Source organism: Physeter macrocephalus, chromosome 8 (genome assembly GCF_002837175.3).
Source record: "Physeter macrocephalus isolate SW-GA chromosome 8, ASM283717v5, whole genome shotgun sequence".
In the NCBI taxonomy this organism is placed as follows: Eukaryota; Metazoa; Chordata; class Mammalia; order Artiodactyla; family Physeteridae; genus Physeter; species Physeter macrocephalus.
This window is the reverse complement of record NC_041221.1, coordinates 7,088,216-7,103,723: the sequence shown is the minus strand read 5'-3', so window position 1 is coordinate 7,103,723 and position 15,508 is coordinate 7,088,216. Positions and strand designations below refer to the sequence as shown.

Sequence of the window (15,508 nt, the reverse complement as noted above, 5' to 3'; positions counted from 1 at the left end):
AAAACAAAAAGACAAATACAGTTGACCCTTGAACAACACGGGTTTGAACTGGATGGGTTCACTTATATGCGGATTTTTTTCAATATACTGGAAACCTGGGGGGAGAGTACAACAATTTTAAAATGCAAGTAAGGGCTTCCCTGGTGGTGCAGTGGTTAAGAATCTGCCTGCCAATGCAGGGGACACGGGTTCGAGCCCTGGTCTGGGAAGATCCCACATGCCACGGAGCAACTAAGCCCGTGCGCCACAACTACTGAGCCTGTGTTCTAGAGCCCGCGAGCCACAACTACTGAGCCCGTGAGCCACAACTACTGAAGCCTGCGCGCCTAGAGCCCATGCTCTGCAACAGAAGCCACCGCAATGAGAAACCCATGCACGGCAACGAAGAGTAGCCCCTGATCGCCACGACAAGAGAAAGACCGCGTGCAGCAATGAAGACCCAATGTAGCCAAAAATAAATAAAAAATAATTAAAAAATAAAAATGCAGATGAAGTGCATAACCTAGAAATATCTAAAAATTTAAGAAAAAGTTGGGGGGAGGGTTAAATTAGGTGATTGGCATCAACATATACGCACTGCTATATATAAAATGGATAACCAACAAGGACCTATTGTATAGCACAGGGAGCTATAGTAATATTTTGTAATAACCTATAAGGGAAAAGAATCTGAAAAAAATATATATGTATATAACTGAATCACTGTGCTATACACCTGAAACATGACATTGTAAATCATTTATACTTCAAAATAAATATATAATAAAACGCATTTCATGCAATAAACAAACGTAAGAAAAATTTAGGTATATCATGAATGCATAGAATATATGTGGATACTAGTCTATCCTTACATAGGTATAAGGTGAGTGATATTTAATATAAAATTAATGGAAGTTTCCTGTTTTATAACTTTGCTTTCAAAGAATTACATTACCATACAGTATGCTTCTCTCGTAACTGGAGAAACTGCATATCATCACAGGTAAGAGGTTTTTAAAAAAATGGAACGTTTCCGATACTGTATTAATAATGTAACTGTAGGGACTTCCCTGGTGGTCCAGTGGTAAAGAATCCGCCTTGCAATGCAGGGGACATGGGTTCGATCCCTGGTCAGGGAACTAAGATCCCACATGCCACGGGGCAACTAAGCCCGCATGCCACAACTACTGAGCTCACGCACCTCAACTAGAGCCTGCATGCTGCAAACTACAGAGCCCATGCGCCACAACTACAGAAGAGAAAACCCACACTCCACAGCTAGAGAGAAGCCCGCGTGCTGCAACGAAAGATCCCACAGGCCTCAATGAAGATACCACATGCTGCAACTAAGACCTGACGCAGCCAAAAATAAATAAATAATAAATTAATCTATTAAAAAAACTATTGAAAAAAAGAATATAACTGTAATACTGTATGCCATAAAAATTTTATAACGAGCTTCCCTGGTGGCGCAGTGGTTAAGAATCCGCCTGCCAACACAGGGGACACGCGTTTGAGCCCTGGTCTGGGAAGATCCCACATGTCGCGGAGCAGATGAGCCCACGTGCCACAACTACTAAGCCTGTGCACTAGAGCCCGTGAGCCACAACTTCTGAAGCCCGCACGCCTAGAGCTGGTGCTCCGCAACAAGAGAAGCCGCCGCAGAGAAGCCTGCACACCGCAAAGAGTAGCCCCTGCTCGCTGCAACTAGAGAAAGCCCGCATGCAGCAACGAACAACCAACACAGCCAAAAAAAAAAAAAAATTTATAACGGGCTTCCCTGGTGGCGCAGTGGTTAATAATCCGCCTGCCAATGCAGGGAACATGCGTTTGAGCCCTGGTCCGGGAAGAACCCACATGCTGCAGAGCAACTAAGCCCGTGCACCACAACTACTGAGCCTGCACTCTAGAGTCTGTGAACTACAACTACTGAGCCCGTGTGCCACAGCTACTGAAACCCACGTGCCTAGAGCCTGTGCTCCACAACAAGAAGCCACCGCAATGAGAAGCCTGCACACCGCAACCAAGATTAACTCCTGCTCGCCACAACTAGGGAAAGCCCGCACGCAGCAAAGAAGACCCAATGCAGCCAAAAATTAACTAAATTTAAAAAAATTTTATAACCATTAGTGTATAGGCTAGGCAACCGTGAAGCAATTGTATTGATTACACTAGGCTACCAAAAAGCAATCATATTCCTTGCTGCTTCTTCATTACCAGTGCATGAATCATTATACCTGTAAATAAATGAATTTCTTTTTCACACTACCTTTTCATTTTCAATGGGTACACGTAACATCTAGTGTTATCATTTAAGACAATACAGATGTACATACCGAGATGGTCCATCTTGTAAACACATGACGAATTTGGCAGTACAGTACTGTATTTTCCTTACGATTCTCTAACAATTTCTCTAGCTTACTTCATTCTAGGAATACAGGAAATGATACCTGTAACATAGACAAAACATGTTAATTGACTGTTCATTGTTGTAAGGCTTCTGGTCAACAGTTATTAGTAACTTCGGGGGAGTCAGAAGTTATATGTGGATTTTTGACTAAATGGGGGTTGGAGCCCACAAGCCCCAAGTTGTTCAAGGGGCAGCCTCATATAAAAAGACATGAATTCAGTGGGTCTCTCACTCCATTCCAATGAGTCTATGTGACACTGTCCAAAGTAAGACTGAACCAACTTCTGAAAGCTAGAAGTGGTCTGGGTAGTGTTTGTGGCCACATTAACAGGCATTTAGCTTCTTTAAAGCAATAAACCAAAGAACCCAACAGAAAAGAATAGGCAGAGAATACGACAGGGTACTCAGAAAAAGGAATTAAAATGGCCAATAAAACACATGAAAACACGTTCAACCTGAGACAAAGAAGTGCAAGCTGCCATTTTTCCGCATACCAGTAAGCTTGATGGAGATAGGAAAAAACACACTCATACATCTGTTTTTCATAGAAGTATAAATACTCGCAACCATTTTTGGATGGCGACATTTATTAAGATTAACACAGCATACACTCTTGAACCTATCAGTATTCACTACAAGGTATTTACATTCTGGATATACTTTAAAAAGTATGTGTGGTGTGTATTCTCGCAGCAGCAGCTTTTGTAGTAATATCAAAAGACGAGAAATAAATGAGGGCTGGGAGCATATTCAGGTCATAAAATGCTACTAAAGCTGTTCGAGAGTAATATGGAAATGTTACCAATTATATGGTGTGATACCTGTGTAGATTTGATACAAATATATACTCAAATACAAAGATATAAAATTTAATATAAACTGAATGCATATATAGATGAATGTGTGTATGTATGCAGCTAATATTTTCTGCAAGGACATAAGAAAACTTTTCACTTTATACCATTCGGTTGTATTTACATTTCTAACTTGGGCATCAACTCTGCTTCCCTCTCCCTGTCCTTGCTTACCCCAGTGAGAAAGTGGTCATGCAGATCCTGAGTTTGTTTCAGGAACCACTTGAGTTCAACACTTACAATATTCTTCACTGGAGGGTATAGATCAATAGCTCTCGGCTCTGACGGTGTACTGGGAGGCCTTAAAGAAAAGAAGCCTGACAGTCTGGTCCAACCCCCAAAACTCTTAATTAGTACGGGGTGCATCCTCACACTGGGTGGGATTCCTAAGGACCGCCTAAGTGATTCTAAAATGCAGCCAGTGAGGGGTAAGAACCATCAGTACGTATCACCTTAATTACTCCTCCATGACAAATAACGACCTCATGGGCTGTATGATAGCAGCAATCAAGTGTCTGAGACCATGGGCAGAGTCACCAGCACCTCCTGCCCACATTAAGAATTTGAGGCCCAAATAAAGGCCACACCATATGCCACGCCTCTCCTGCTGTGTGAAAATTAGCTTTTACTGGTTTTGTGGTCTTAGCTGAGGTCCTGTGGACTACTCTGGTTTACGTCCTCACACTGCTTCTACGTTTTAAATAATTAGTTTAAGCCACACTATCCTCCCCCACACTAGCCTTTGAACAAATTTAACTTAACAAAAAAAGATTAGGTATCGCTACCTCACTAGATGACATGAAAGCCCATGTACGTTCTTCTGTTAAACGTGCTAGTCACAAAGTCGTATCTTGGCAATATTTTCTTAAAGAGTGAATATTAGGTAAGTATTTCCAAAGAATCCATTCAGCAAGCAAGTTTCTCTAATTCTATGATTAACTTTGCCATTAAGCCAGTTAACAGCCATATAAAATATGTATTTTTGCAAGAATATAGCTGACCAAAAGGAAGGGAAAAATAGCAAATTCCAGAAATAAGTGCTACATAAACATTCACAAACTTAAGACATGCTATACACAGCTGCTATCATTTAGGCAAGGTTTCTTTAGACTAAATGACTTACACAAATAAAGTTTCTTTTTGAGTGTAAAATGCACGCACACACTCTCAAGGTGAGCCCAGTCTCAGAGCCTTAATGGAAGTAAATATAACTTCTAAATTTTTAGAAGTTGTATCTTCTAAATATAACTTCTAATAAACATAGTAAAATGAGCTCAACTTGAGGGTCTTAACAGACACAATCTTACTTTTCAAAATATAACTTGAATACAGAATTCCTTAAAAGTAGTATCTGAAGTGTGAGCCATCATATATATTTTTATTTTATTACAAGATATTTTAAAATTTGAACAGATACAACTGTGACAGAAAACCAGCTTCATACCAAAAATACACTTTCAATTACTTTATCAAGCAAATAAAAATTTCATTTATTTGCTTTTTCTAGAAGTTAATGTACAGTAAAAATTTAATATTGTACATGAGACATGTAATTAAGCATACAAAAGGAACATGTATTCAATGTTCAGAAACAAAAGTAAAAATAAATAGCAATGATAAAACTTTGAAAAAAATAATGCACATTTTAGTTGTGGAAAATATGATTCTTAATTATATATACAGTTATACTTAATAGAAAGCCATCTCTTTATAATTGCACAAAACACGGGACCAGTAAAGCATAATTTTTATGGCATGTAATACTATAATCCTAGGTTGTTTGTTGCTGAACTCCAGGATATAAAACACTTAGGTTTGTAATATAATAAAAGGTATGCAATACTGGTTTGTGATATAATAAAAGGTATGCAGTACTGTTGGAGAAAGATTGTCTTCCTCAACTCATATTAACCTGTAGTAATCCTACAAAAGGCTGTACAGGAAATTTCACAAAAAGAAATATTAAACAATTATTGTGCCCACTCCATGTGGACTAAGCAGCCAAAAATGGGCTTCAAAGTAAATGTGGTGGGGCATTTAATATTTTTTATATTTTTATACTAAAAATCATTATATTTTTCTGTAAAAACACTTTGTGTTTAATAACCATGATCGGCAATCTCAGCACACACAGAAAAATCCGGGCAATATGGATGGAGTTTCTGCTTACTTTATTTTCACGAATAAAATATTTCAGGAGATAATTTGTAGAAAAGAAACATTAATGCTCAATTACTTACAACTTATCAGGAGTGGTATTCCATTTTTAAAAACCCTGTTTTAAACTTCTCTGTAAGAAAATCAAAGGTAACATTTCCATTTGTATTATGGCACAGCCCTCAAGTCAGAGAAAAATACTTTGGGGAACCAGAAAAGACTGCACAAAGGTTAGGGGCAACCTGAAAACCTCTTGGTGAAAAACACTTGAGTCCTCTAGGGTAATAAAAAAATATGTGTGACTTAATTATAAATATTTACATTTCAAAGCAGAATCATGAGTTAGCTATGTAGCTGCTCAATACCAGTGATTCACAGGCATTTCAAAAGGTGTGATAATGTGTCCACAATATTTGTGTCCACACTTGAATGCATAGAATACAGAAAAGATTACGGTTCTTCAGTCTGTTACGTATCATATCTATAACAAAGCTGCTTAAATTTTGAAAGCTATACAACCAGAAAGACGGAGCAAATATTTTTTATTATCTCACATAAAATACACTTTAAGTACTACTGATTTCACTCATTTGCTCGACAACTTGTCCTAAGATCTCATCAACTACATCGACATCATAGTTCACTTGCTGAAGATCGAGATCAGGTACAATCATGGCCAGGAGCTGTCCTACGTTAACTCGAAGAGATCGAAGTTTGAGGCTGCAAATACAAACATTACACCTATTAGACGAACATTATAACAATACAGTTTAATATTCAGGTAGGCCTTAAAATTTACGGGAAACATTAAAATGGAATCTCTGTAGAATGATATACAAACTAAATGAAAAGCAAAACTTCCTCAAAAGAACTAGATTTAACAATTCATTTAACTTAATAATTCATAATTTAATAACTAAGTCTAATATTTATCTGTTGGTATGTAGAGTGTTTCAAAACACTAGCAGCTCTGTTTGGTTCCAACTAATACAATTTTAATTAGAGACTGGAGAAAAGATGAACTGGTAAAATGCATAAATTACAAGATGTTATTTACAACTGAAAATCTTGTTACCACCTGGAAAACAATAATGACACACTAGTGAGAATACCGGTCTAAGAATAAGAATGTGTCGCTTTGATTTTCAGCTTCCTTTTGAGCAAAGTAAATTGAATTGTTCCCTAAAACATGTTCTATGAAATATCCGTAGTACTATAAAAGGAAAAAGAAATGGTCCTGTGGTCAAATAAGCTTATACAACTTTGGGTTAAATAATGGTAAAAAGATTTTTTAAAATGCAGGATTTCTGGGACTTCCCTGGTGGTGCAGTGGATAGGACTCTGCACTCCCAATGCAGGGCGCCTGGGTTCAAACCCTGGTCAGGGAACTAGATCCCACATGCATGCCGCAACTGGGAGTTTGCATGCCACAACTAAGGAGCCGGTGAGCTGCAACTGAGGAGCCCTGGAGCAGCAACTAAGGAGCCCACCTGCTGCAACAAAGACCCAGTGCGACCAAATAAATAAATATTAAAAAAAAAAAAAAAAAAAGCCTTTAAAAAAAATAAAATGCAGGATTTCTCTGAACCTATCACATGCTAAAGTTCACTAACTATCCGTTTTACTGTGCATTTATTATAAACACTGAGAAACCCTGGATTAAATGATCATTATCATTCCTTCCGTTTTCTATACTGTATCTATCTGAATATCCACATTCTAGACTTCGAATTTCTACAACTACACAGCAAGCAGCCTTTGTGTCGAAGATTGAGACGCCTGGGTCAAGAGAATGTTACAGTTGTTTTTGTTCTGCCCCCTCCCAAAATATGAGAAGTCTACATTTAGTTTAGATACTGATCTTTCTAGGGTGGAAATCTCTGAAGGAGCGAGCTGCTCATCCTTGGGTTGACAACGCATAAAAATGTGATTTTAAATATGTTTTTTGTGAGCTTATGTTAAGATTCCATTGGACCTTTGATAAAATTTTACATCATCCTCATACCAGCTGCTTTTGGTCCAAACTTTCCCACTCATCTTCAATCAGAGGCCCATTTCTATACAAAAAAATAGAAAAAGACCAGTATGACCCTACAACCATCTTTGACCTATCCTATTCTTTAAGTCTTTTGACTGTCCTGGCTAATTCTTCCTCTCTACAGGACACATCACAGATCTCTATTTTAGTACACAGAACAGGACTGAGAGGACTATTGTGAGCTCCATATGCAATTTTAGATATTCAAATAGCCACATTAAAAAGTAAAATGAAATAAATTTTAGTTACATATAAAATATCACTTCATCATATAACCAAAATATTGACGCATTTAATTATTTTTTCATACCAGGGCGTCAAAATCCGGCATGTATTTTATACTTAAAGCACATCTCAATTCAGACTAGCTAGATTTCAAGTGTCAGTGGCCAAATGTGGCTATACTGTCTTGGATAGCACAGGTCTAAAAGATCATCAGTTACTCAAAGTTTAGTGTGCAAGTGAATCATCTGGGAGACTGTTTAAAAGTTTCCAATTTAATAAACTGCACTGTGGTCCAAGGATCTGCATTTTTACAAGCACCACAGATGCTTGTGGTTCCCATTTTCAGAAACACCAGTTGGGATTTTTTTTTCTGACCTCTTGCCCCCCTCATGCTTATATGTACTGATCTATTCATTCTATTTCCATGAATGGATTTAACGAAATCCTTTAAAACCTTAAGCTAAAAAACTAAGTCATAATATAATTCATGTCAAGTAAGGACGGTAAATTATTTCTCAACAACAGTACATTTTAGGCATCAAGCTTTATCATATTAGCAGGAAGAGCTGCACTATTTTTAATGACGATTTTTGTGGTTTTTTCCCTCTCTTGAATGGTTATCAACAGACCACCAACACTGTCAGAACCCCACGCCCATTTAATATCTTACTGAGAGAGGGTAATCATTCATTTACTGTTTCGTTATTTTCACAGAACTTCTTCCTAATTAATCACCTGTGATTAGAATCACCTGTAATGGCAATTTTTAGTAATTTTGTGATTTCCTAAAAGTTAAAATTGGGGAAGGCATGTAGTAAAATGAGGTAGCAAACCATAAAGACAAGGTGCCAAGTACCGAAATTAAAGAAATCAAGGTGAAAAAGTTAAGTTTCATGAAATAGACCATTGTCTTCTAGTCATTGCCTAATTCAGCCCACTCTTCAGTATCTGGCTCAATTCTCACTTTATCCCAAAAAAACATTCCAAACCGCTCTGACCAATCAGAGCTTAATTCCTTTGAAATTCCTATTTCATTTAAGTTCACGAAATTGTTAGTTCCTTGAAGGGAAGAATGATGCCATGTACTTCTTTTGTATCTCTGTCTACCATAATGCTGGGATCACAGCAGCCAATAACTTCTTTTGCTAGAACAATCTGTTTGATGTGCACTAGCAAATAAGTATCATGCTAACCAGAACTGCAGCCCTAGCTAAATGCCTCATTTCATATTACCTTTCCCCATCAGTATAATTTACAGACTCCTCGATGTTACTTGACGTTGACACATCTCCAATTTGTCGACTTGTAGATTTTAATTGTTCGATTTCAGTTTTCAGTTCTTCACACTGCAAACGGATTTGTGATTTTTCCACTTCCAATAATTCAACCTGACAAAAAATTAATTTTATAACTGTACAATTTAAAAATACTAACGTCAAAGTGCAAATTTAAGCTAAGAAATGTACAAAATCCTGCTTGATGAAAATTACCATCAAAAAATTAGGACACCTCCCCCCTCCAAAAAGAAAACCAACACCACACACACAAAAAACAGTAGCTTTCTATAAATAAAGCTTCATTTGTTTAGTTTCAGCTCTATATCTTTTTACATTAGAAGAATACAAAATGTTAATTAAAGCATGACTAAAAACAAATGGGACCTAAAAACTGAAAAACCAAGATAAAAATGCCCAAATTATGTTGAGGTCATAGTGACTTTCACTTCTTGCACACTCACCAGCAGTAAGTTACAACAGAAAGCTTGTATTGTTTTTTATGTATTTTGTCATCTAGCTCCTAAGCCAACACATCAAGCGGAATGTCTGAATGAGCAGTTATGTCGGCAGTATTTCCAGGAAGGGGCAATTCGGTACCATACTGTCGTCTCCAAATTCCTTTTAGCAGAGAAACTCTCCTTTCAAACACCATGTAAATATGATACATAAAATATTTTTCAAAGGAGCTCCCCAAATTTGAACTGGGGGCTCCTCCTTCCTCAGTAAAAGAATCCCCAAATAAAGACTACTACATTTCCAAGGCATCCGCTGGACAGGTGACTAAGTTCTGACAGATGGCATATAAGCAGCTTTCAGAAACTGCACCCCCTCTCTTTCCTGTTGCCTGGAATGTAGATATATGTTGGCTGGACCTGAAGAGCCATCTCAGACCACAAGCGCAGGTTGAGAAGCAAAGCAACAATGTGGAAGGAGCCTGTGTCTCTGATGACTGTGCAGCTGCTACTGTTAGGTGGGGTTTTATGTCACCTTCAAAGGAACCTAATCATAACTAGTAGAGGGTACCTCTATAAAATGAGGTATTGTGGTTATTTTCAGGCTTATTAATAACGGACGTAGAACTCCCGGCATGTTAGTAACTGAGCGTCTCAGTGGGAATGAGCTGGACGATCCCTCACTGCACAGCGGTGTCCTGCGCACTACAGGACATTTACCAGAACTGACTGGTTCCCACCCATTCAATTCCAACAATGCCCATCCCTTCAAGACATTTAAGAACCGAAACTGCCCTACACATTTCCATATGCCCCCAGGAGGACCACTCCCAGTTGAGAACCAGTGGAGTCGGTAAATGGAAATATGATTAAGTGATTTATGCCCACCTAGCAACTGGCAGTTAAGCTTTAGATGCCCCTGGACTCCCACGACTCTGTGCTGAATGACGCACTCACCTCACTTTTATACTGGTCCCTCTCGATGCTGCATTTGTCCAGCTGTCTAAATACATCGTCAAGCTGCACAACCATCTCGTCCATTTCACTTTTACTCTCGCTATTGGAACACTGACTGCATTCAGCCTTTACATGTTGCAAAGCACTACACTGTTTTTTCAGCCTTTCTATTTCTTCCAAAGCTTGCCGATACTGAGACACCATATGGTCTGGACTTTCAGATTTGCCATTAATACTTTCAAGTAAAAATACAGCATCAGTTTCAGTAGACTGATGGCAAGTTTCCTTCTTCACGTATTTGTCATTCATTTCCAGTATCCTCTGCTGTAACACTTTGATTTGGTCAGTAAACACGTGGCACTGTCTTTTATAATTTTCTTTTTCCTGGGTGACAAGAAGCAGCTCATTTCTTAGTTCATTTAATTGGCAACCAGCATCACCAGCAGATTTATCAAAGATTTCCTGGGTTTCACGTGTCTTTCCTTCAGTTTCCACACAGGATGGCAGTATGGCTGTGTCATTTCTTACATCTATCTCATCTTCAATAGTTTCTTCCTTTTTAACGACTAAACTTGGTACTTCAGTCTGGGTGGCTGCAGTGGTTCCCTGACTGCACCTGGATGATGAGGTGCCTGTTGAACTAGTCTGGCCACACGGTTCATTATCACCCACAGGCTCCACCTGAACAGCGCTTGGCTCCATGTGACTCTGTTGCAATTTCACTTCAATATCATCGTCTACTGCAGGTTTGGGGGTACTGTTTTCTTCTAAGATGATGACATCTTCATCGTCATCAACATCTTTATAAGAATTTTCAAATGCTGGATTACTCAATCTCCGATTCTTTGCATTCAAAATTGAGGAACGAGTAGAGAGTCTCCGTTTCAGGCTGAAAAAAATTTTATATATGAAATGTAAGATTATAAAATGTAGATGTGGAAAAAATAAGATGACCTTGAAGTAATCTATCTTGAAATTCTAAGAAATACCCATGTTCATTTTTTTAAAAGATGATATATTACACAGAACTGCCCAATGATTTAATGAAGTAGAGATTATTTTCTCCTTTTACAGATAAGGAAACTATTGAGACCTCTTTTTAAAAGTACCACATCCTTATACTGCCAAGTATCTCTTCATTTGATGTCTTCCGGCATTTCAATGTAACATGTCCGAACAGAATGCCACCACCCACCCCAGGGCTGCTCTCTGAACTCCAGAGCTCAGTGAATGACACTGCCATTCCCACGTGCCCATCATAATTTTTATCAACATTCAGTGATCAAAGGTGAACCACAAAGTAAACCAGCATGCCCTATCCTTTCATGGAAAACAATTTCCCCTGCATTAAAAATTGCCTCATTTTCTTCATCTGCTTAGTTTTCTGTGTATTTATCACCAATTGATTACTTTTTGCCCCACTTAGAGGGATATTTGTACTGATTTGCTATTTGGGCCTTATGTGTTAGGACCTCATTTCTCAAGAAGGATTTTCCCCTTTCTTAGGCTTATTCTCTCATATGGAGAGGGCATAATCTCCAATAAAATCTTGAGAAAGGGTACATATGACATAAAGAAATGTGAAATTTTGCATGGTGAAAATATCTTTATTCACCTCTCCAGTTCACTGCTGGCTTGAAAAATATAGACTTCCAGGTTGGGAATTACTTTCTCAAAACTTTAAAAGCATCAATCCATTGTTATCTACCATTCATTGTTCCTGCCATTCTGATTCCTGATCTTTTGAATATAGCCTGTGTTATTCCTCTGAGATATTTCTTACCTTTTCCAGCCACTATGCTGTGTATTTAGTGGCAATTAAGTCTTTCTTATATTATTTCCCCCCCTTTGTTCTCTGATTTCCCACTCTGAAGTGTCCTTACTCAGATGTTGGCCCCTCCAGTACGTCGTCTCTTCTTTCTTCTATCTTCCAACCATTTATCTTTTCGTTCTAGGAGATTTATCTGTTAAACATCTCCCCACCTCTCAATAAATTTCACATGGCTTCTTCTACTCCCTTTGTTTCAGTTTTGTACATCTGGGGATCCTTGGCTATATTTCTATTTCAGACTAGAAGCACTGAGGTCTGGGAATGTGAAGGATGCTTTTCTCTTGGGAGCCCAGTGAGGGAAGGAAGGGAGGTGGATTTCTTGCCACTCAGTTTTCAAACTTTCCCTTACTTCTTCTGCTTCCAAAACAGTGGCTCACCCACATCTTCAGCAGAAGAAACTGCTCCAGAAAGTAAACTCCCTGCCTTCTGACAGAAGAAGAGAAGCAGCACTGCTGGACTTCGCAGGCTGGGAAGAGGTCTAGGGAACTACTCTTCCTTAAACTTTCATACAAGCTTCCTGTTCTCACCCCTATTTGCCAGCTTCAGAAGTTCCCAATGCTTCCAAGTTCTGAGACTGTCTAGGAATCAATGGAGTTAAGCATTTAATTGGAAGTTGTCTTATTATTTTTCTTACCAGGCCAATTCCTATTTGTCTCTCTCAAGACTTAGTTTAGGTACACCTTTCCACAGACTTTGGCTCTATGAATTTAAGAATAAATACAGGCTTTAAAAATTAATGAAGGGGACTTCCCTGGTGGTCCAGTGGTAAAGAATCCTCCTTCCAATACAGGGGATGCAGGTTCGATCCCTGGTCGGGGAACTAAGATCCCACATGCCGCGGGGCAACTAAACCCGCACACCACAACTACTGAGCTCCCGTGCCTCAACTAGAGAGCCTGCGTGCTGCAAACTATAGAGCCCACGTGCTCTGGAGCCCACACCACAACAAAGAGAGAAAACCCACATGCCACAACTAGAGAGAAGCCCATGCACTGCAGCAAAGAGCCCGCGTGCTGCAACTAAGACCCAACACAGCCAAAAATAAAATAAATATTTTTTAAAAATTTAATGAAAAATTTTACTCTATTCTCTTCTTCCATTTTGATGGCAGTCATGTCCGAAATTAAATTCCATTATCGCGTCTGTAACATTACAAATTTTACTTTTTCTTACTTTGTCTGGAACCATCTTTATGAAGAAAAACCAATATTATGGAGACTAGTTAAAAAAATTCACACAGAGCAACTAGAGAAAACCCGCACAGCAACGAAGACCCAACAAAGCCAAAAATAAATTAATAAAATTAACAAAATTAAAAAAAAAAAAATTCACACATGTTCTTAGTTAAGTAGAAATCCAGCCACAAAATAAGACCTCAAAATGTAGGCTATAAACAGCAAACTATTTCAATACATGCATGAAGACAATTTCTAATCTTTTCTGAATTTTCAAAAATCCTTTTAAGAATTTAACGAAGGCTACAAAACCTCTTGGAACGTCTGGCCTCACTATTTCAGAGAATCTTGTTTCAATGTTTCTCTTTCAATAACAAACATCAGACGGAGTTAGTCTAATGTACTAGTTCACTGGCATCATGTGCCTTTTCACCTGTGTCCATTCTATCCCCTTTGAATGGGTCACCGTGCAGAGCACTTACTGCTTTCAGAATTTCAGGGACCAACCTAAGTACCAGCTCATCATACAGCCTTCCCTGACCACTCCAGTCAAAAGAGCTAACTGTTCAATTCATGTATCACTCACACCTTTCTTCCTCTTCCTTCTCCATCCACTCATCCAAAGTACACAGCATGTCATGGGCTATGCTAAGAACGTATGGGTCACATTTGATATTACAGCGTTGTACTGTTAATTGCTTCAGGTTTTTCTTTACTCAGATACTGATAATCTTAAAAGCAGGAATTTTCGTACTATACTGAATTTCAAGAGGTGACAATTTGATCAATCTCCACAATAAAAACAATTAATATTCTTTGATGTAAACAGGTAAGTATGTGGGGTGGGGGTAAGTTCAGACAATGAAAGCAAAGTAACTTGTCCTTAAGACTTTTCACATGCATGTCAACTACACTTTCTTAGAAGCGTATTACTCCATTGAAGTGCCAAGTAAAGGCTGTTTTAATATTCATTCCCCAAATGGAAAAACACATTTTAGCCACTGACCTGTTATTCTCAGGTTCAGACTGGGGTGAACCTCGATGATTATTTATAAGTCTCGTTGCGTAAGTATTTGCCACTTCTGAAAGATGTCCTCTTGGAACATTTTCCTTAACGGGAGGAAAGCTTTGACTTGACACAGGAGTTGTTGGAAACAAGAGCTCAGCAGGAATCTGTTGAAGGAAAAAAAATTGATTTTAAAGAAATTTTTTAAGTGTGTCATGTTCCGAACACGAGATATTCTTTCCCCTTTCCCCCATCCCAGAACACCCTGAGAACGATCCTAACCACATAAACTCCTTGTGCTGTACCGGACCAGGGAGTGACAAACAATAGGCCAGAGAGCCAAAGAGCACCTGCAAGTGAGCTAGGAATGGTTTTACATTTTTAAAGGCATGAACAAAACAACAAAACAAAGAAAGGATATGCCACAGAGACTGTGTATGGTCCACAAAGCCTAAAATATTTACTATCTGGCCTTTTACTGAAAGATTTGCTGACCTCAGACTATATAGAACATATAGAGATATAATAAAAACTTATTTTTCTAAGAGAAAGAAACTGAGGATAAAGTCACAAAGACACTGCCTTTAAAAACCAAAGTAAGCCCACTATTCTTTTTCTCCCAGTTCTGTTCTCACCCTCAAACCCTCAGCCTTCATACAAGAAAACATTTCAATGTAATGATAAGCACACATACACAACTGCAGCAGACCACAACTTCTGATACAAGAAGTACAACTACCTGTTTATACACTCAGAAAAAGCTCAACACCATTAAGCATTAAGAAAGATAGGGGGTATGGAAGGACTTCCCTGGTGGCACAGTGGTTAAGACTCCATGCTCCTGACGCAGGGCACCTGGGTTCGATCCCTGGTCAGGGAACCAGATCCCACATGCATGCTGCAACTAAGACTTCGCATGCCACAACTAAGGAGCTGGCAAGGTGCAACTAAGGAGCACCCCTGCTGAAACTAAGACCTGGCCCAATCAAATAAATAAAATAAAATATATATATTAAAAAAAAGATAGGGGTATGGATTAAGAGATAAAAACTACTATGTATAAAATAGATATGGGGGGCTTCCCTGGTGGCGCAGTGGTTCAGAGTCCACCTGCCGATGCAGGGGACACGGGTTCGTGCCC

At 38.7% G+C, this 15,508-nt stretch overlaps 1 protein-coding gene across 2 annotated transcripts in view; it reads right to left on the bottom strand.

The window, feature by feature from the left end:
• Positions 1-2,529: 2,529 nt before the first annotated feature.
• The window catches only part of MORC3 (MORC family CW-type zinc finger 3), a 40,767-nt gene continuing 27,788 nt past the window's right edge, over positions 2,530-15,508 (bottom strand). The window contains exons 14-17 of one of the 2 annotated variants that reach the window (XM_055086404.1): positions 14,368-14,534; positions 10,356-11,244; positions 8,903-9,057; positions 2,530-6,126 (exon numbers count right to left, since the gene is read on the bottom strand). In XM_055086404.1, the coding sequence (XP_054942379.1) occupies positions 5,973-6,126; positions 8,903-9,057; positions 10,356-11,244; positions 14,368-14,534 (1,365 nt within the window). In that variant the 3' untranslated portion in view covers positions 2,530-5,972. Of the gene's footprint in view, positions 6,127-7,283; positions 7,464-8,902; positions 9,058-10,355; positions 11,245-14,367; positions 14,535-15,508 lie in introns of those variants that run through there. The other variant, XM_055086405.1, reaches the window with a different exon arrangement.